The 21,388-nt window shown below is 36.0% G+C and overlaps 1 protein-coding gene across 8 annotated transcripts in view; it reads left to right on the top strand.

Annotated features, from left to right (window-relative positions):
* Positions 1-17,960: 17,960 nt before the first annotated feature.
* Positions 17,961-21,388, top strand: part of cast (calpastatin) — a 38,908-nt gene continuing 35,480 nt past the window's right edge. For 3 of the 8 annotated variants that reach the window (XM_084137715.1, XM_084137719.1, XM_084137724.1), the window contains exon 1: positions 18,007-18,180. In XM_084137715.1, coding sequence (XP_083993841.1) covers positions 18,136-18,180 — 45 coding nt within the window. In that variant the 5' untranslated portion in view covers positions 18,007-18,135. Of the gene's footprint in view, positions 18,181-21,388 lie in introns of all 8 variants that reach the window. The other 5 variants (XM_084137720.1, XM_084137751.1, XM_084137733.1 and 2 more) reach the window with 4 other exon arrangements.

Below are 21,388 nucleotides of genomic sequence, written 5' to 3' on the forward strand. Positions count from 1 at the left end.
TTTGTTAAAATAATTACACGGGGCAATACTGCTCTCATATGTTCGCGAAACCCTCATATAGGAGGTTCTGGGCTAGATTTTATAATCTCGTTGAATAGTTTACATCTGTTCAAATTAATATCTCAGCAGCCTAACAGACTAGAAGATATATCCTAATTTAAGGATATAACTTATAATGATAAATAAGAAGGGAACGGCTGTTCAGTAGGCTAATTGGTAAATAGTTGACGTAACCGTCTGCGTCATGATGAGAGCGTTTCAGCACCGCAGCGGTGAACAGCTCAACTACACGAGCTGCGTGTGCAAAACATATATCCATATTAAACACCAATGACATGCATTCCCATACAGAAATCTGGCAACATGTTAAACACATGTTTTGTAAATACATTTGTATATATTTAAGGTAGGCTATGCCTATGTCACACACTCACACACCCCTGTCTGTCTATCTATCTATCTATCTATCTATCTATCTATCTATCTATCTATCTATCTATCTATCTATCTATCTATCTATCTATCTATCTATCTATCTATCTATCTATTTATAGACAGACAGATAGACAGATGCATCAAAGACAGGAACTTTAAAGAAATCTTTTAAAAGCTTCTCAGAAAATATAAAAATAAAAAGGAAAAAAGGAAAGTAAAATTACTAGTTTGGTTTAAAATAAAGCAATGAAACACAAATGCAATTAATGCATAAAAAGTTTCCTAGATTTTTCAAAACCATTTATACCATTTAAAAAAAAAAAAAAAACAAAAAAAAAACTTATGACATTATATTTTGATGAGTTTACACACCTTAACAAGGATGATAACAATGAAAACAACAATGATAATTGAATAATGATTATCAAGGGTTACTCGTTTGACCTGAACAATGCTTTTTCATAAAAAATTCCAAATATGTAATATTTCTAAAACACTTGACATTGAGACTGTTATATTTGGTCCTCTAAGGTTTTCTTCTCACGTGACAACAAAATGGCTTCCTTCATGTTGGTTTCCCACTGATCTTGCTTTGGCAGACTAATAGTTGCTACTTTCCAAATATTAATTTTTTAAAATAAATATTGAAGAAATATAATGTGAAATAAACTCAAATGACATCATCGAAATACTAGAAGTCACTTAACTGAAAAACATCAATAATAACAGGTAAGATATATACATTCACATTATATTTAATAATTCACATATACAGTATGTGACCCTGGACCACAAAACCAGTCACATGGGTTAATTTTTTTAAATTGAGATTTATTCATCACATGAAAGCTGAATAAATAAGCTTTCCATTGATGTATGGTTTGTTAGGATAGTACAATATTTGTCTGAGATATATACTATATGAACATCTGGAATCTGAGGGTGCAAAAAAATCAAAACATTGAGAAAATCTCCTTTAAATTTGTCCATTTATGTTGGCGATTGTGCTGCATTCACTCACAAAAATAAATGTTTTATATATTTATGGTAGGAAATTTACAAAATATCTTCATGGAACATGATCTTTACTTAATATCCTCATGATTTTTGGCATAAAAGAAAAATCAATAATTTTGACCCATACAATGTATTGTTGGCTATTGCCACAAATATACCCGTGTGACGTGACTGTTTTGTGATCCAGGGTCACATATATGCGCAGGGTTAGAGAGAGAGAGGGGGGGGGGGGGGGGGGAGTGGGGGGGGTTAACATAAGATGTTGTAAACATGAAAATATAAATATTTTAAACATTATGGACAGTATATGACATATCAACAGAAATTGTTATGAAATGTCATGCACGTATGACCACGGTTGCTGTTAGTAATTCGGGCTCTAGATTTTCACAAATAGAATTTAAAAACTGTGGTCCACAGAATGATTCCCACCAGCTACAGCCCTGTGTATGAATAACAAGAAGACCGTGAAGAGGAAGGCAACAAGCCCTCATGAATAATCTCACAGATTTATTCATTGTCACAATGACCCAGACAGAGCGATCTGTCGAAGCTCAGTCCACTCTAGATGAACACGAGGCGCAGTGTCGTGCTAAGATAAGTGCTTGTATTAAAGAGAGAGAGGCTGGAATCGTGCACTTTGAGCATGTTGAGACAGACACACGGTCTCTTTTGATCTCAGCATCTTTTGTTTTGTGCCACATGTCCATTTGTTGTACGGAGTTTATGAAGCTGTGCATGTCACTAGAGTGCTCCCACCTACACCTTTGCTCTTGGTATCTCTGAACATATTGTGTTATCCAGGTGTATATCGGTGGCTGCTGTATTTAGTTGCCTTGACTTCTGTAGAATTGCCCGTGAATTCGAAATAAACAAACAGGACAAGGCAACTTTAAAATAGCCATTATGAAGGCAGACAGAGAGTTGGTGTACGCTAACACAACCCTTATTCTTCAGCTTTTTACCGGTTTGCCTACACGAGTCCAGGCTACTGAAGCATTTCCGGGTAAATTTAACATTACTTGGCTCCATGGTTTATGCGGCCTCAAGTGAAGTCAAATATTTACGCGTTCCGAGCACACGAATGACTAAAACGTGTTTTCAAATCGAAAACTTGCAGTTGTTGGTGATGCCCAAAACACCGAGTTGTGACGCTGGAAGGAGCCTGTTGATGTGCAACATGGCGGCAAAGAAGGGATTCTTATTTTTCAGCAGCTTTAGAAATAGGCCTATGTCACAAAACTTGGAGCAACTTGGAGCAATAATTTGTGTTAGCCTATTAACTTACCTATAATCAAAATACTATTTAATAAAACTTCAATCTCTTTGTTTCGCATAAAAACAGTTATTATGTGTGTGGTATAGTTAAATATGAATGTTGTACAGTATGTAAACATTATGGGTTTGGGGTTTGTGATTCTCATGGAACACATACTTCTAAAATCTGTAACATCTTGTCAAATATCTCCCAATAAATGTTTCATTTTCATTTAATAGACTTTTGGTCTATTGAGGCTTGGGACTGTGCGTGTTCTTGTAGTGCCATGCAACAACCAAGCAACTGTCATTGAGATGAATGGGAATGCTAACAAACAGCCAGACATTGTATGAAAATAAATCAGCAGGTCTGTTCTCAGAGTAGGCCTATCAGATGCGCTATTGAGCAAACAGTCCATTTGCTGAAGCAGCTTCACTCATCCACGTCCACCTAGCAACACCTGTTTGCATTAAACACCAAACACATTAGACTTTGCACCTGGAAATAGATGAGGAAGAGAAAGGTTCATGAGTGACATGCATGTTTATATTCTTTAAAAAAGCGTTTGGAGAGTTGGACAGAAAATAGAGACCTCACGTAAGACTATTGGCCACTACACCATCTGTCTTTGCTGCATCAACTTTGGCGGGAACTCAAAAGATTTTCTTAGTGTCGAAAGTACTCAGTCATGCGAAGAGCTCCTTTTTCCTGTTAATTTACTGTGTAATTAAAAGGCTTCACTGATCAAACATGCGCACGCTCAAACACTCACATGCACACTAACACGTCAAATGTGGAAAAACCAGATCAGCCAATTGAGATAATCTCTCACATCTGATTGCACCTCATCTAAGCTGCACCGTAACAGCTGGGAGTTTGTCATTAAGAGACGCGGTAACGTCAAATGGTGGATGAACAATAAGCATATAGTGGGGTAAAACCAAGACCTGCGGAGGGGGATGGGGTGAAACAACAGGAAATTAAAGGTCTGATGGAGCAATGGACACTCTGAATCAGACCAGAAGACGTCATGGAGGCCATGATGGCTGTGTAAACAGTGTGTGTGTGAGTGTTTAAACTGCTGCAGATGAATTATGTGTAAAATTAATTGATGAAAGAGCGAAAGAGGGATGGATTGTGCAGTCCGCTTGACCTATAATCATCTTTTGATTGGAAGTTTTTTACGTCAATAAGCCTTAATCACCACAGAAAGGAAAACCAATGAGATGGCTACTCAAAAATTTTTAGCTATAGATTAAATAAAACATACTGTACTACTAACTATAAAAACGGTAAAATATAGTAAAAGCTACATGGGAAAATGTAAGAGCCAATTTAACATGCTGTCAATTTGTATTATTATTCTCAGCTTATTTCTGTTTTATGTGCAGTGTAGTATTATTTAAGAATATACTTGAAGCTATCCTGTATAGAGTTTACTTAAAGTTTTCCTTGTATAGAAATGACTTTTCTAAAGTAGAGTAAAGTTTTACTGTACTGCATTTACTCGAAGTTGTCCTTGTATATTTTCCTTGAAGTTTTCTTTGAATAATTTACTTGAAGTTAGCTTATGTTCATACAAGTATGTGCTGTTTTAGCTAGAGGGATTCAGGATAGGAAGGAGGAGAAGGAGAAACAGTATCTTACCGTCTGGCTGTCAAAAATGAGGAAATTGTCTAAATCGAAATCTAAGGAATATCTTATACGGTTTTAAGACATGTAAGATTCCAAAGTTATTTGATCTATACTTGAGCGCTGTTTGGAAGTATTGGCCAAAAGAATTTCAAGGATTTTTCATGTTTTTGCTTTTTTGTGTTGTTGTGCAACACTTTAACGGACTGGCCGTTTATTTTTGACGCGTAAGACACTTCAACAAAAGGTGGCTTTGGTCCTTGTTTCTATAGGAAATTAAACTTAAAGTTTAAAGTAAATAGGCAAATGCTTATGGGTCTATGATTAGATCATTATTTCAGTGATTATTATGTTTATAGCATGTTATATGTTTGGCAACAGTTCTTCTAACCCTAATTGATGGAGTGTGTAGCTTTTCATTTCTTAAACAACCATGTAGGAAGAGATATCACAGCGATATTCCAGGATGACAATGTCAAGATTCATCAGGCTCAAACTGTGAAAGAATGGTTGAGAGGGAGCATGAAGAATTATTTTCACACATGAATTGGCACCTCTGAGTCCAGACCTTAAATTCATAGAAGGTCTTTGGGATGTGCTGGAGGAGACTTTACAGAGTGCTGGACTCTTGCATTTTGTCAATACAAGATCTTGACCAAAAACTGATACACCTCTTGATTGAAATGTTGTGATGTTCTTTCCATCAAGAGGTGCATCAATTTTTGGTTTCTTTTTAAAGGAATAGTTCAGATATTATCTTCAAATATTTTGAAGATAATATTTTGTTGGTAACCAAACAGTTGATGGACCCCATTGACTTCCATAGCATGGAGAAGAAGACAAAAACTATGGCAGTCAATGGGGTCCATCAACTGTTTGGTTATCTTCAAAATATCTTCTTTTGTGTTCAGCAGAAGAAAGAAATTCATACAAATTTAGGGTGAGTAAATGACGACAGAATTTTAATTTTTGGGTGAACTATCCTATAATTACTATTTTACTTTGATGTAACGACTAACCATATAAAACGGTTCATAAAACAGCAGTTCTTGCCAGCAGTCAATGATATTCTCAGACCATGTATTCTAATCTTTGCTCCCTCTTTCTCTTTCTTCCTCACATGCATGCACATATTCTTTTCTTATCGCCTACTCTTGTCCTCAAACTGTGTCATTTGTCTAGGATGTGTAGTTGTCATGGAAACCTTTCTCTCCTTCTTCGCCATCTCTCTTCGCTATCTTGCTGTCAGTGCTCAGTGTCATATCAGTGACACAAATATTGAAGGAAATTAATCTGATCATATGGCCAGCTGCAGCCGGATTTATCGCACACGATGACAGCATTGGATATCTATTTTGCATAAAACATGAAGGAGAAAAACTGCACAATTTACCTGTAAAGCCCACAGCTTGGGACAAATTATCAACATGTCACTTGCCAATATGGACTTCACACTTTATTGTCTGTACATGAGCGTACTAATGTTTTTTGCTATAAAGTGCAGTGAGTCAACATCCTGAAAAACAGTGTTTCACAACATCCCCCATTGTTGATATATCTGTAATAGCCTGGTGTGTCCTGCGCCGGTAATTGGGTTTAGCCTGGGAGTTTCTACAGAGAGAGAGAGAGAGAGAGAGAGAGAGAGAGAGAGAGGCAGCAGCTCTCAAAGGCACAAGGCTCCCATAAGGTTGAGTAGAACTGCTCGTTTCTATGGCAAATAATGACCAAAGAAGCCAATTAAAAGAAACATGCAATGTTTATGTGAATGCATAGAAAGAATATAAGAAAAAATGAAAAAGATCAGAGAAAACTGACTAATTAGTGTTGAACAGTTTGCATCCAATTTTTTTTTTAGTTATGACAACTTCTAATGAAATTGTGTTCAACCAACAAACTACATTGAGTTAACCCTTAAATGCATGAATGTTTCGTCAATCATTATTACATATTCGGGACTTTAGCGACACGGATCTATTTCTAACACGGATGGATCTCTACCTGTCGCGATGATATCAAACTCTTCTGATATTAGAGCAACAATTACAGAAGAATAAAATAAATCATAATTTGTTACCTTCTGGAGCTTGGAAGGGTTTGGTTTTAGCAGATGTTTTATACCATCATCACTGTCCTCGTCAGAGCTCATTTCAGTACATTCAGCATCTGGCTCATATTTACGATCTCAGACATATTCTCAAAACTATCAATTTCAACATCTTTCAAAAAATGTATATTTTAATCACGGATAGCTTCTTCACCAGATCCACCATCAAGTGACAGTGATATTTGATTGCGTTCAGTACTTGCTCTGCAAATCGCTGAGCTGTTTCAAGTTTTGCTGATGATACTTCCTATTCTTTTGTTTTCTGCCTGCGGTAACTATAAGTGAAACGTCACTTAATCATTGTGTATCAAACATTGCCACCTTGTGGAATAAAGGTGAATTGCACTTAGTCAGTCGTCAAAGATTCGATTCTTGTTGTGCAGAAAAAATATACTTACACTGCTACACACCTCGGGTCATTAGCGACCCTATACAATTTTGACAAAAAATGCAATTCTAAAAATGAAATTACATTCTTTTATAATTTATTTTTATTTTTATATTGTTTATAATGAATTGATTGAGGAATACTAAGAGGGTTGATGTCTAACTTAAAAAAATTAATTAGAAGGAGGGTAGTGAATGACATCCCGGGTCACTAAAGGCCTGAGGTATGTGTTTAAGGGTTAAATGAACTTCATTTGAAGCATGAACACAAATTTTTAAGTTGACTACTCCAAAAAAAAAAAAAAAAACAATTAGCTCACTCCAACTATTTGAGTTGTAGCCTTGGAACCAATTAATTGTCTCTATTTAGTTAAAATACGCAGCTATCATAGCACATGCTAAATGTGACTTATTTATCGTGTGAATTTAATGAACATGTAGATATTATGTCACTGGCATTAGCACAGTCATTGCTGAAAGAGTCAATGTAGTGATTACATTTATGTCATCTACTCTTTGGTAACCAAAACTTTAACATTACAGAAACTCTTTTAAAAGTCAAACATAACAGCATTAAACACTAACAGGTCGTTCCTTTCCCTAAAAACAAACAAAATAACACTTAACACAAAGCATGCTGGGAACTAGAAATCTACTGCCCTATTTCCCAAAGTTATCAAGAAAAATTAATTAAGTTACTAAACAAAAACCTTTTACAAAAAACAATTAATGCAGAAATTTGAGTTTAAATTACACACAATATTAAGTTGATGCAATGATCACCATTATTACGTCAACAAAACTCAAAATAATGTTTGCAATATAAAAGGTTGAATTAAAGGGATAGTTCACCCAAAAATGAAAATTCTATCATTGTTTACTCACCCTCAAGTTGTTCCAAACCTGTATGAATTTCTTTGTTCTGCTGAACACAAAGGAAGATATTTGGAAGAATGTTTGTAATCAACAGATCTCGGTCCCCATTGACTTCCATAGTAGGAAAAAAATATACTATGGTAGTCAATGGGGACCGAGATCTGTTTGGTTACAAACATTCTTCCAAATATCTTTCTTTGTGTTCAGCAGAACAAAGAAACTCATACAGGTTTGGAAAAACTTGAGGGTGAGTAAACAATGATAGAATTTTCATTTTTGGGTGAACTATTCCTTTAAATCAGTAAATAATAGTGGTAACATGTCCCCTGAATTATTTTTTAGAGCGAGGAGAGGAGCTCACACATAGAAACGCCAAATGCAAAGACAATTTACATCGTCATCAGTGTCATAACCATTCTTTAAAACAAAACGTGCTCCTCTCAATGTTGAACTTTGATATGTTTATGAGCTTGTGCACCAAAGTCATTTTTTTATCTATCAATTCCTTCAATATTTGGCACAAAATATTTTATGGCTTTCTGGCTGTTTTGACCATTTCTTTTTACAAAATTGTATACATTTATTTCATTTTTTATTATTTTATGATTATTTATATATTTACATTACATTCTTCCCATTTGTGACATATATCCAAGTGAAACAGCTTCTCTAATGAGATAAAAATGTAGGGCGGGACTTTTGTCCAAATTGATTGGATGGGTGTGGCTTGCTATTGCTGTGATGTCATGTGATTGACAGGTTGTCCTGCATCATCATCATCATCATCATCATCATGTCCCTCATCGGAGAAGAGATGTCGCTGCAAGAGGGAGGGGAAGATATTTTGATTAAACATTACGAGGGCAATTTAATAAAACATAATAATAATAATGTGCACGGATAAATCATTTATAATAAATACGGCAATATTCCATAAAAATTATTTGATTTCATGATGACTTTAAACTTTAAAAAATAAAAAATAAATTACATTAAATCTATTTTTTATGTTTTTATTTACATTTTTACATTGTATATAAGTAGCTGCCACATTGCCAGAACATGCAGTCGCTAGCATTGTTATAAAGACATTGCTATCACTGCAGGATGAGCTGTGCACTAAAATGTTGCTGTTTTAAGAATTGAGCTGCTTATTTTGACACTGAATCGTTTAACTGACAGGCCGTCTAAAACAATGTGGTGCTCATTATGCTGGAAAAAGCATGTTGCCACCGTCAAAACAAGCATTGCTAAAGAAAAAAAAAAAGTCAGCATCTCATTTCCTCTCAGAAAGTTTTTCCAGTTTTTGTGAGGGTTCTTCTTATCTGCTGTGCTGACAGAAGGTCACCTGAACATCTGAGATATTTCTATATCTCAAACCATCACACGAGTCTGTTAACCTAAAGGCTAATTGCTCCTGCAGCCGAGAACAGTGACATCCGTGAGCCCGTCACGTATCTGAACGTCATCCATGACCTTTCAAAACAAGGAGAGTGGAAAGTGACACTCTTCCCATGAGCATGACAGAGTAAAAGTAGGGAAAATGTTTACATATACTCTCCACTAACCTATTTTGCAAAATTATAGTACAAACACATTTTTTAGTAACAGAAACTTTGACAGTTTTGCTGTGTTTTACCTGAAAAGTCAATCAAATATTTTATAATAACTTGGGAGACCTTTAGTTTGGCTTTAAACCTTTGTAACCTGTGATTCTTTCAGGAATGAAAAGACCATTTGGTCTCTCGTTTTTTATATTGGAGAATGACAAGCAGATTTTAACAATGAGCGAATGTTTTTCCTGTAATGCCTATAAAACTACAAAGACTCACTTACACCACAATGACGAATCTAAACGGTATGATCATTTGTACTCTTTCTGACGACCATTGCCACATCCAGTGGGCATTAAATACACCCCCCCTAAAACACGACATTAATTATTTAATGTCCATTACACTTCATGGTAATTGCCTTAAAATGCCAGAAGAAATACCCTAGGATTTTAGCTTTAATGATTTAGCATTGACTAAGATTTTTAATTAGCTTTTATTGAATTTTTTTCAGTTTTCATTTTCATTTTAGTTTAAGTTTTTGTAACTTTATGTATGGTGTGCTTTTTATGTATGATATGATTTGATTTGAGTTTTATTTGAGTTTTAGTTTTGTCATTTTAGAAATTTCAAGGCAGCATTTCTAAAGTTTGTTTTAGTTGTTCATTAAAGTTTAAGTTGCTTTCATATATATATATATATATATATTTTTTATTTTTATTTTATTTATTTATTTATTTATTTATTTCATTTATTTTAACAAATATATTCTAATAAACAAAAATAATTTTTAGTTTTAACATTAACAACACTTCAAATTTGTCAGTCAATTTGATATGTAAATTACAGATTGCAAATAATAAAATAGCTCAACGTTCCTTGTCATTTAAATAAATGAAACAGCATTTTCCTGGTTGTGATTGTGAAGACATTTAAGTACATGTAAGTCACGTAAATGTTATTGGTAAAGACAAGCTGCTATAGGATTCTGCAGAATGAAAGACTTGTTCATCTAATTGGCTTTAGTAAATCAATACTTCCAGCCACTAGCATGGACACAAAACAAACAGCTGATTTCATGAACTAGAAGTCAATAGATACTACAGTGGTGCCTTGAGAAGGAATGATTTAAAGAGAGATGAGCCAGCGGCCCCATTTAAATGATTGTGTCCCTTCTGTCTTATCTGAGGTGGAGGACCTTTAGCCACACACAGATAAAGACACACACTCATCCAAAAGGACGGCGGTTAGGCCGCTAGAGCCTTTGTGTGGTTGAATGTTATCACTGTCACAGGGTGCCTGTAATTATCAAGCGTTTAAAGGTTCCTGCAAACATGATGGCTCTACTCTGGACACTTGCTGTATAGCAGATCTGAGTGTGGATGTGCTTCACTTCTCTACTTCAGGGTGTTCAGAGTAGAATGAGTCACACTGTCTTCCTGGCTGCTGCCATTACTGATTACTTTATAGACTGCTGGGAAATGAAAACCGATAGAGGATGATGATGTAAATAAAAAGGTGGCAGAAGTGGACAAAATAATTGATCATGACACAACCTGCCTCATGCGCACAATCTTAAATCATTAGACAGATGGCCTCTTTAAAGAAATCATTTATCCAGTAAACAATATTTTTGTACGCAATTATTGTACTATTTTGTTATATAAATATAGTCCATACAAATTGTGTATGTGTAAATCATGCATAATATATTTATAATATATTTTTGAATATATATTTTGAATTATTTATCATTTGATTATTTTTTTATTTTCATTTTATTATTATTATTGGGGATTAAATAAACGATCTGATCACTATAAATAGTAAATGTCAGTGGTAGTATCTATTTCATGACATCAGTTTGCAAGGTAGAAAACTCTCTGAGAAGTAAAAAAAGCACGCCACCTGCTGGATTTTCATGGCAACTGTTGTTCATTATGTGGCCTAAAGTCCCCCTGTGGTAAACATCGAGATTTTAATTTTGTTTAAATGTCTAAGTGGTGTTTTTAATATGCTTTAAGACAAACCATGTGCAAATTCATAAGTCAAATCAAATCAAATCAAATCAAGTATATTTGTATAGCGCTTTTCACAATACAGATTGTATCAAAGCAGCTTCACAGTATTAAAATAAAATAATACAACAAAGTTTGTTTCTAGTGGAATTTATTGATTGATAGAATAAAATTAAATATCCCCAAAATATCCCCAACTGAGCAAGCCAAAGGCAACAGTGGCAAGGAACCGAAAAAACTCCATCAAGTGACCTAATGGTGTCCTAAAACTCCATCAGGTGACCTAATGGAGAAAAAAAAAACCTTGGGAGAACCCAGGCTCAGTCGGGGGCCAGTTCTCCTCTGGCATTTATGAACTAGAGGCCGGATTGTAGTTTGAAACTGTGAGATTAACAATATTATATGAATGCCTGGCTGAAAAGATGCGTCTTTAATCTAGTTTTAAACTGGGAGAGTGAGTCCGAGCAACGAACAGTATCAGGAAGGCTATTCCAGAGTTTTGGAGCCAAATGTGAAAATGCTCTCCCTCCTTTGGTTGATCTGGATATCCTAGGTATGACCAAAAGCCTTGAATTTATTGATCTTAAAGAGCGCGATGGATTATAGGGTGATAGAAGATCCGCTAAATAGACTGGAGCTAAGCCGTTTAGGGCTTTATAAGTCAGTAGCAATACCTTATAATTAATACGGAACTTTATAGGTAGCCAATGTAGTGATGCTAAAATCGGTGTTATATGATCATATTTTCTTGATCTAGTAAGAACTCTAGCGGCTGCATTTTGGACTAACTGTAGCTTGTTTATTGAGGATGCAGGACAACCAGCTAATAAAGCATTACAGTAATCTAGTCTCGAGGTCATGAATGCATGAACTAACTTTTCTGCATCAGAAACTGATAGCATATTACGTAGCTTAGCAATGTTTCTAAGGTGGAAAAAGGCTGTTTTTGTAACATATGAAATATGATTTTCAAAAGACAGGTTACAATCGAGTATAACACCCAGGTCTTTTACTGTAGAGGATAAAGTAACAGGACATCCTACGATGTCAAAGTTGTATTGTGAGAGGTTCTGTGGGCGGTTTTTTGAACCGATAAGTATTACCTCTGTCTTGTCTGGATTTAATAATAGAAAATTACGCGTCATCCAATCTTTTATATCTTTAACACACTCTGTCAATTTGGATAATTTAGCGTTTTCATCCGGCCGTGATGAAATATATATTTGAGTGAACACCATTCACCAAGTCGAGTGAACACCAAGTCAACACCATTGCTGAGTATTTTCTCCTTAAAGGGGTGGTTGATTATGATTTCACTTTTTTAACTTTAGTTAGTGTGTAATGTTGCTGTTTGAGCATAAACAAAATCTGCAAAGTTACGATGCTCGAAGTTCAAAGCAAAGGGTGATTTTTGCTTTTAAAAAATCGTTTTTAAGGACTACAACAAACGGCTGGAAGGGAATTTACATAAACCCTGCCTCCAGGAACACGCAACAAAGGGCATAAGTCCATGTTAAGAAGAGGTAATAGGATTTGTTAACACACAAGCTCTTGAAGCTCCACCCCCTGTGCCGGGAGCAGCAGCTCATTTGCATTTAAAGGGACACACACAAAACGACGCGTTTTTGCTCACCCTCAAAAAGGAACAATTTTAACATGCTATATAAAAATATCTGTCGGGTATTTTGAGCTAAAACTTCACATATACTCTGGGGACATCAAAGACTTATTTTACATCTTGCAAAAAGGGGCATTATACCACCCCAGACTTAAAACCACTTGGTGGTTTGAAATCACTGTTTCTGATGTCACAAACTACCTTGTAACCAATCACGTGAACGTGTGATCATCAACGAGTGGATCTCTGAGCTGGTGTGAGTGAGTGGAGGCGGGGCTAATTTGCATATTCATAGAACCGTGTATACTAAATGAGGCAAGGGTGTAGTTACATTCAAGCTATTTTAAGGCATGAAGACATTTTTTTCAAGGAAAAAACGTTTAAATATGCAATTTAGGTGATCCCAGATGAGTTTTAAAGGATAAAATGATTGACTACAGGGGGACTATATATATATATATATATATATATATTTTTTTTTTTTTTTTATTATTAGCTAGTTATTATATTACAGTTAAGAATATTTTTTGGTAATCAGACAGTCCGGTCAAACAAACTGTAGAAAAATTCTGAAATCTTATTTCACTTCCTGAAGGACTTTCCATTTTAAATTGTTATGATTTTGTAGTACATCAACCATAACCACTGTCATTTTTATAAGGGTCAGTTAAAAAATGATCTGCGCCAACAGAGGGTAGTATTGAACCCAAATAGGCCTACAGCTGCAGCCTGCATGTGAACTGAACTGCATAAAGAACGTTATTTATTAGCCTAAAGCTTTCATTCAAATCATAATTAAAAGGTACATGTAACTTTCGGTGGTCTAGCGGTTTATGAACAAAACTGTCTTGCGAAAGAACATGTACATGACGAGTCATGCAGTACGAGAAACTTTGTTGATCTTAATATGCCTCACCATGCCGTTTACTGATAGATAGCTTTGAGTAACAATCTGTTGCTGTCACTTTGGGCTTAAGCTTACAGGCAAAGAAGATTAAAATTGAAGCATAGATCAGTCATTTTGTCACAGGTACTGAACTGAAGCGGGGAAACTATTTTAAGTGAAAAACAAGAGAAAAATTGTGTCACACCTGTGTGAGTAACCAGCAGCTTTCTTTCAGCTCCGAGCAAGATATAAGGTGTGTTCGACATCAAATGCTATTGCTCAAGAATGCTGGCAGGAGATCTTTCAAGAGCATTTCCTGCAATATCTGTTGTTTTTCTGGTGAAAACAAAGGAGGGGATAGTGGCTGGGTTTCTCTTTTTTCTTTTGTGTGTCTAAGGAAAGCAATAACCAGAAAGAAAGACAAACAGAGAAAACATTTAATTCCAAAAACTTTTGATATAGAGCCGTGTTCCTCACATAAAGCTATTAGCCTATTTCATATCAGAATATAGAGAAAATGTATTTATCTCACATTCATTTTACTTGCATGGAGTGCAGTTCTTCAGAATTTCTCCTCTGCATTCCATGAGAGACAAAAATGTCTTATATTGTTTTTTAGGCTGAGTAAATGATGACAGTGGGATGAACTATACCTTTAAAGGGGTCTATTATGGCCCTTTTCACAAGATGTAATATAAGTCTCTGGTGTCCCCAGAATGTGTCTGTGAAGTTTCAGCTCAAAATACCGCATATCATTTATTGTAAAAAAACACGTCGTTTTTGTGTGTGTCCTTTTAAATGCAAATGAGCTGCTGCTTTCCAGAAGGGGGCGGTGCCTTTACAGCTCCTGCTTCGGATACAACAAAACACGCAGGCAAAATGTCCGAAATTTTAAGAAGTGGTGTTCAGCCTTACATGTTCAAACCGGAGTCGGACAGTGATGAAGAGACTACAACTTTTAGAATGCAACTGGATGTTTCTGAATGGTCGGTGGATAAATGTATGTAGTTGTTGTGGAGTTGATTCAACTCATCGACTACCGTCATGTTAATCTAAAAATCTTTCAGAAACAACTTTTGTGCAAATCCAGCGTTGAACTGACCCTCGTTTGTAAAGCAGCAGGTGTAAAATGATTTGTGGAAATATAGGCCTGTAACACTTTAGCAACTTTCTTTGGCACATTTCTCTCAGAAATGAAATTCAACCACGGTGTCCTCAGTGGATCAGTGCAGGGAGTCTATGGAGACTCTTATGTTCATTGGTACATCCAATAGCAGAACATTTTTAATGTTTTATTTGTGGCTCAGACACATCTCCAGCTGTTTCAGCGAGGAAACAAAAATGGCGGACTGCTGTGGTACACTCAGGGAGGTATCTGGTCATAGAGAGAAATCATACCCTATACATTGCATTGTTATTGTTTTGACAATTCATCAGTTAACTACTTACCATCTTATATTCTGCATAATAGGATGTTTTTAAATAAACAAAAACTATACAAGTTTTAAGCCTGGACGATATGATGATAGGCAGGGCCGTGCACAGACATTTTGAGGGGCAGTGGCTTAAACCAAAAAAGGGGGCACTATAAGGAGTTTGAATGAGGCAGTATCATCTTAATACAGAAAATTAAAAACAACTATTTTATATGGGCAATAAGATTACAATTAGGATTTAGTGCAAAATCAAGTTATGTTGTTATAATTACTCTTCCAATTAAATAATTCAATGTCAATGCCAGTTTAACTGTCTGATGCTCAGTGGGTTCTCACTCTCTGAGCTGCCTCATCCTATGGAAGTAGTATAGACATTTAATTTAATATTATACACTTAAAGTATAAATTGAAATGATATACAGGTTACAACAGTTATAAAGTCACACCGGGGTAAAATGCGCATTTGACTTAATTCTCTTTTATACCACTCAATGGCACAAATTCTGCTCAGCACTTTTTTTCATAAACGCTTTTGATGATGGACTTGGAAATTTGGCTGATCATTTACTTGATCAAAGTTGATTCTGTGCTAATTTAATCTACTATTTTATGTATATTTTTTTTATGTTTTAGACTTATGTAGCAATTTAAATACAAAGATCTCAAGAATCTTGTTTCTGTATTTTTAAAATGAAAATTATGACAGATAGCCTATATTTATTGAACAAACATTTATTATTTAATTTATCAAAATAACTCCAAAATTGTTATAAACTTTACTAAAGTGATTGGTTTGAACAAGTATCAACTTAGACATTATTAAAAGCATATTAATTTAGCTTAAGTATTTTTATCAATACTGTGTGTCTTACCATGCTGGTTTTACCCCGTGTGTACCTCCTTGCCACCTCATACATTAATAAGATTTTTAAACAAACCACCTTTCTGATTTATTTTCACACAAAATCTGTTGCTCCATAAATTTTCAAACATTGTTCTGCAGTCATACACTGGGAGTAGTGAAAATTAGAATTCTTGTTCAATCAAATTATTTACTGATCTAATCTAATATAAATAACACTAATAAATAAATCACAAATAAATAAATAACATTTTCTGTTGTTTGCAGATTTTGTAGACAAAAAAACAATGCCTTCACAAAATTAGAAGAACAGAGTGAGAAAGAGCAAAGACAAAGCCTATTCAACATGGCAAAAATTGAATCAAAGTTCTAGAAAGCCAGAGGGTAAATCATTATGTATAGAATATTTAGCAGACAGTTTTTCACACTTTAACTCCTGTAAATATATTTCCCATTATAATCAGTTGCCTTAGTTGATATAGTATCTATCTATAACATACATCATATTTATAATATTTTAATGAGACCATATTAACATTATATATAATAAAAAGGTAATATACTATATATTATCTAAATGTGTTCTAATCTAAATTAATAGTACTTTAGTATAGTAGGTTACAAGGTGGCTAACGGCACAAAACACATTTGCTTTTCTTCCAAGAACATGGATGTTGCACGAGTTGTAACTTGTTAGCACTATTTGAAGACCAGGAGCAAAACATTTTGCGACAGAAATACAAAAACATATTACCAAAATACTAATTTTGTGGATCGACTACTGTCTGTAATGTGGATTGTAATTTGTAATCGACCTGTGAATGGGACGAAATTCTATTCTGAAACTGTCGTCGGAGAGCGGGCACATGCTTGTCTACGAGTGACGCTGCGGAGCGAGCAGGAAAACACGGAGCGGATTAGCGGAATCAGTGGATCTTTAGCGGAGCGATAACAGAACGTTTTTATGGGAATCTTCTGGAGGGTTAGGGAGGGGTCGAGAGGGGCACCTCAGCTGATGAGGGCAGAAGGGCAGTGGCTCTAGCCACCGGGCCACCCCCCTGTGCACGGCCCTGATGATAGGCTATATATAACATTGATATAAGTGATCACCCAGATTTAGACCTACCTATATTTATATTTACCTACCTTGTATTTATATAAAGCGTTAACAGGCAAATTTGCTTTATGTAGCCTATTTCCCCGGCATCGAAATCAGGCACATATAAATGTCAGGAAACACGATTCCTGGCAGCATGTTAATATCCATGTATCACTGAATCTTTGGTAGGTTGTAAGGAACGCTATCAAGTCCAACCTTTACTAATAATCGTTTGTTTTACTCGCGTTTTCGCAGTTTCCCCTATTAAATCCAGTCACACAGCTGTTTTGCCACTCAGTCTCGCTGAGGGGGCGTGGCTCCGGCGGGAAGGTGACGTCAATGCATAGAGCATATCATTACCAGTCATGGGGAGGCTTCTGTTCTGGAACCTCTAGTTTGAAGACTGTTTATGATTTGGGGATTATAAAAGAAGGAGTGGGTGGATTTCTAGCATTATAGGCTGGTTGTTTACACGCACTGTGGACACATATCTGTTTTTAAACACCTAAAGTGAATTTTGCATTTTGAATAGGTCCCCTTTAAGAAAGGATGGACAAGAGAGAAGAAGCGTTTGAGGGGGCGTGGCACTGTTTGCCTCAGCAAAACATACAACATACGCAGCACATTAAAATATATAAATAAAAATAGTAAAAACATCTAAATAAGTCCAAATAAGTTAATAGTTCCAAGAAAGACAGATACTGTTTGAAGAAAAAGCATTCATGCACACACAAAAGCCACGCAATATAGCCTCAAAACAAAAGCAAATTCATACTGACACTCTGAAAGTTGCACAAACGCTCTGATTTATTTAACTCATTCGTCCTTCAAGCCTCTGGCACAGACTGATACGTTAATAGTCCACAGGAGGAGCAAACACTGTGCCACAAGTACACCTCTGGTGAAAACAAAACTGTGTTGTGTTTTTAAAGTCAGTGATCTTATTCCTTAGACATGCCGCGCAGAAAGAGAACCCATGGTCGTAAGAAAAATGACAAGGTATGTTTTTCCCCCACACAATTTACACTGCCTTGTGTTCTGTAACACTGTAGAAAGTTAAAATGTGCAGTTGTGCATTGGGTTATTTCTTAAAACGAACCTTTCTTGGTGTAGCCTAATCTAATATAATCAGATTGATTTAGCCAAATTAAATATATATATTTTTGACCTGAAGTTAAAAGGAATGGTTTAGGTTTGGGAACTGCTCTTCTTAACCGATTTCCCTTAAAAAAAATTTTTTTTTTATATGATTTTAGGTTTATTAATCGTTCTCGAGCGTGCATTCACCAACAGCCGAACTAAAGTTTATTGATTAGCTGGTCTGCTATTCTGTTTACACTTTTCTACAGCGTTAAAAATAAATAGAGCTGCGCAGACCGTTTCCAGAACGGATGACGAACAATTTACTCTTAAGGAGCCGGTTCTCTTTAGTGAATCAATTAATGCAGCGTAACCAGTGTAATCTAACTTCGAACGAATGATTCTTGTGAGCCGATTCTTTCAGTGAACCAAAACACTGCGTCCTAAACGCTGCATCCGGAGGAGATACCTTTTGATCGATTTTTTGAAGGCAGCAGATGTATCCCCAGCAAACACAGAACGTTGGCCAACCTTCTAATAACGTTTTATCAACATGGCCAAAAGGTTGCTATAAATACGTTGTGTGGTGAAGGTTGTTACAGCGTTGTCACAATGTTGACAATTAAACCATCGTTCAGGGCCATTGCTTAAGGTTGTGCCAACGGTGTCTTGACAACCACTGGACTACATAATGTACTCTTCACTGCCCTGAAGCGCGAAAATCAGCCTTTTAAATCCCAAGTTGGGCTCATTGTGTTCTCATTCATCATCGAGCAAGGATACGTGAGTATTGCGTTAAATTTATCCTACCTCAGCTATCAAACACAACCTACAACTTTAATTTATAATGTGATTAATGTAGCCTCGCTTGCACTGTTTAGTTTGTCATTTGATTTTTCCGCTATCTCATTCGTTTCTTTGCTCCTCTGGATTTGTGGATGTTTCCCCGGTTACCGACCTTTATCGTCCGGCTTTCGGCTAGCCTACTGTCTGCCATACAGACCCGGTTTTGTTCATTAAATGTTCTGATCTGATCTGCCTTTGCTTTTTATGTTTTATTTATTATACTTAAAATAAATGTGTATATTCGTTTATTTCGTTTTTTTCTTTTTTCACAAATGTATTACTTTTGGAAGTGCAATTTGATTACCGTATTATGCAGTTTTAATAAAGTTGAATTAACGAAATTAACCTTCTGTCATTTACTCTTCAAAGTGTACACTTGCAGGTGTTGATAGCCCCATTAAATAATAATATAGATAAACAATAAACGATAAAAAGTATATAATTAATTAACAAAATGCTAAATGGGGGATATAGCAGCATATAAAAATATTGGTGGCCAGTTTGTGTGTAAAAATGTACGTTTTTGACCAACTTTTTCCACGATTGATTTAATTTCTAGCGAGAAGTTACTATTGTAGTCATTACATTTTTGCTGTAGATCATTCTTACCCTGACTCAAAAGCCTGTCCGAAATCAGTTTCATGAGGTAACGTTACCTTCGTGTGCAAGACAACGAGTCAAAGGTTGCGTCCGAAATCATATACTCTTTTGAGTAGTAACGTCAATTAAGTTACTTAACGACCGCTAAAAAGTACGCTATAATCTGGACGAACTAACGTTAAATTCGCCATGTTGTCATTATCATGTGACCTACCAGTGCCAGTCGCATCGCTTCACGGCCATTCACAAATCCTCCCCCGTGGCCTCATGGGATAGTAAAGTGTCCATCATATGCTCACTTTAGAATGTCACTGGAAGAAGTAGGCTAGGTCAGGGGTTCCCAAACTTTTCCATGCCAAGGCCCCCCAAATACCACTAGGTTCTGGCCAAGGCCCCCCGTATAATTGAACCCATTGACAATACTATGGCACGGCACATGTAGAAATAAATAAAACATCTAGGACTAGGTGAACATCAGATTATGTGATGGTGTTTGATACCAGCCAATCAGAAAGATGAGATGCACCGATTACAATTTTCAAGGCAGATTCCGATTTTTCATTGAGTTTGACCTGCCGATACAGATTTAAGCCGATTCTGATTTCATTTTTTCTAACCACTTTACAGCACACACAAATATTTATTTTCTGCTCATGCGACGCTCCTGCTTGACGCTCACGCGCTGCTCCAGCTCGCGGTGTGAATGCACTCACTGAACATGCACGCCGAAAAAAATTCGCGCTGCTCACGCGCCGCTCGCGATCTGAAACGGCCGTAATTCACAAGGTTTCCTACATGTGCGTTCTGTGTGCATGTGTGATGTTGATGTTGCGCGATGTTATTCATGCGGCGCCCGAGTGCAATTGAATCGCATGCATCACCGAGTGCATTTGAAAATCACGTGAAAATCGGCCAATTCTTGTCACTAGCCGATCAATCAGATATCAGATAGGCTATGCAACAAATTATTATAATGTTTTTTCATAACAATACTCATATTAGCAAATATTTATTTTTTAACGTTTTTTAACTTTTTTTTTTTTCAACTTGCTGCGGCCCCCCTGGCGCCCCCTGGCGGCCCCCCACTTTGGGTCGGTCACTTTGAAAACCCCTGGGCTAGGTCATCCAGGTACCTACTGTTTTATGAGCACTATGAATTTCGGGTATACTTCTTTTGGTTTTTCACCTGATATAGTAGGGAAAGGGAAGTAACTTAAGCAATTTCGGAAGTATGCGACCATTGTACGCTCCGATTCTCAAATGAATGACTCTTATGATCAGGTTCTTTTTAGTATGAATCTAAACACATCACCGCATGTTATGTGCTGGGCTCCGTAGCAAATTATTAAACATTTCCGATTTGAAATTAACCAAGAGTGGTTTGCAGTCCTGAAACAATTAACAATTAAAATTTTTGCATAAATGAAAGTCTGTTGTTAACTTTACTTTAAGAAACTCATTTGTACAACAAAGGACCACAAAAACAGTCACATGGGCCTTTTTTTTTTTTAAATTGAGATTTATACATCATCTGAAAGCTGAATAAATAAGCTTTCCATTGATGTATGGTTTGCTAGGATAGGACAATATTTGGCATCTGGAATCTGAGGGTGCAAACAAATTTAAACATTGAGAAAATCGCCTTTAAAGCTGCCATTATGTTCGCAATTGCATTCACTCA

This window comes from Abramis brama (genome assembly GCF_963993115.1).
Source record: "Abramis brama genome assembly, chromosome: 15".
Lineage (NCBI taxonomy): Eukaryota > Metazoa > Chordata > Actinopteri > Cypriniformes > Leuciscidae > Abramis > Abramis brama.